The 1,473-nt window shown below is 43.6% G+C and overlaps 1 protein-coding gene across 1 annotated transcript; it reads left to right on the forward strand.

Moving 5' to 3' along the window:
* Positions 1-369: 369 nt before the first annotated feature.
* LOC108557619 lies at positions 370-1,473 on the forward strand (the record flags this gene model as incomplete). The annotated part of the gene is made up of 3 exons (XM_017914215.1): positions 370-566; positions 664-1,041; positions 1,095-1,473. Coding segments are annotated over 3 exons (954 nt in total), but the record flags the coding sequence as incomplete, so codon positions are not given.

The raw sequence follows: 1,473 nt of genomic DNA on the forward strand, positions 1-1,473 counted from the left end.
TCAACTCTCAACTTATATTCACAACAATAATTATGTTCAACTCTCAACTTATATTCAACAACAATAATTCTATTCAACTCTCAACTTATATTCAACTACAATAATTCCAATCAACTCTCAACTTATATTCGTATATATTCTTTCTTGCCGTGCTTATCTTTACAAGCCTAGCGTTACTCTTTTTTCCGGCTCACGGTGTTGCCACCATTTACATTGGCGCCCAAACAATTCTATTGAAAAAACTTTGATATTTCAATTGAAACGAATTATAAATGAAACGGACCAAGTACAGTTACTTGTGGTACCGAAACTAATGAAACAGTTATTCAATTGTTTTTACTGTTAATTTCATTGTTTTTGTTGTTTTAGTTCGTTCTTCTAACGTTTGATGATGCTGTGACCAAGGCCATCTACGATGAGTATTACGAGAAGTTGCTTCTGGATCGCAGGAACCCTGATAACAGGACGATCGGTGCGACGTTCTACGTGCCGCACGAGTATACAGACTACACGTGCGTCAATAAGCTGTACAACGCCGGATTCGAGATTGCCAGCCACTCAATATCGTAAGCATCATTCATACAATCAGGCCGCAATTCACACAACAAAAGGGATGAATTGCGGCGCTTGTTCGCATTAAAACAATTTGCTTTCGATTCGCAGCAAAAACATATCGATCTACTGGAAAACCGCATCCAAAGAGCAACTCGTCGACGAGTTCAAGGGTCAAAGGGAGATCATCTCGACGAACGCGAACATTCCCTTAGAATCCATCCGCGGCGTGAGAACACCTCACCTTCAATTGGCAGGGAACAGGAGTTTCGAAGCGTACGACGAATCCGGATACCTTTACGACAGCAGTTGGCCTACCTTATCCATCGACAAGTTGTACCCTTACAACCTTAAATACCTGTCGACGCAGCAGTGCGTGATCGGGGAATGCCCGACGAATTCGTTGCCGAATTTCTGGGTCATCCCGATCAATAATTTGGTCGGCAATCAAGGCATCGATTGCAACTCCTTGTACGCCTGCAATGTCGAGTAATTAATACGGAATTATACAGAAATGCGGATAATTAATGATATATTTCCAGGGGAAACAGCACAGTGGTCCTCGACTGGTTGCAGAGCGAATTCCAGAAGAACTTCGGCAGCAGTCGCGCCCCTCTCAAGCTGCTGATCAATTCGGTTTGGATGAGCCAGCAGGAGAACTTCGAGGCGTTGCAGATGTTCCTGGACTTCTTGCAGGAGCAGCAGGACGTGTTTTTGGTCAACGAAAACGATTTGGTGGAATGGATGAAGGATCCGGTTGAGGTTCAAGATTACGTTAGATTGTCGGAGAACGAAGAGCGCGAATGCGTTGAGAAGATCTGCGTGTTGAAGCACGGAATTGAAGATAGGTACATGGGATCATGCGTCACCTGTCCATCAGTTTACCCATGGTTGCAAAACCCCATGGGTAAAGTTTATTAA

This window comes from Nicrophorus vespilloides, unplaced genomic scaffold, assembly GCF_001412225.1.
Source record: "Nicrophorus vespilloides isolate i.1.1-1 unplaced genomic scaffold, Nicve_v1.0, whole genome shotgun sequence".
Taxonomy (NCBI): Eukaryota; Metazoa; Arthropoda; class Insecta; order Coleoptera; family Silphidae; genus Nicrophorus; species Nicrophorus vespilloides.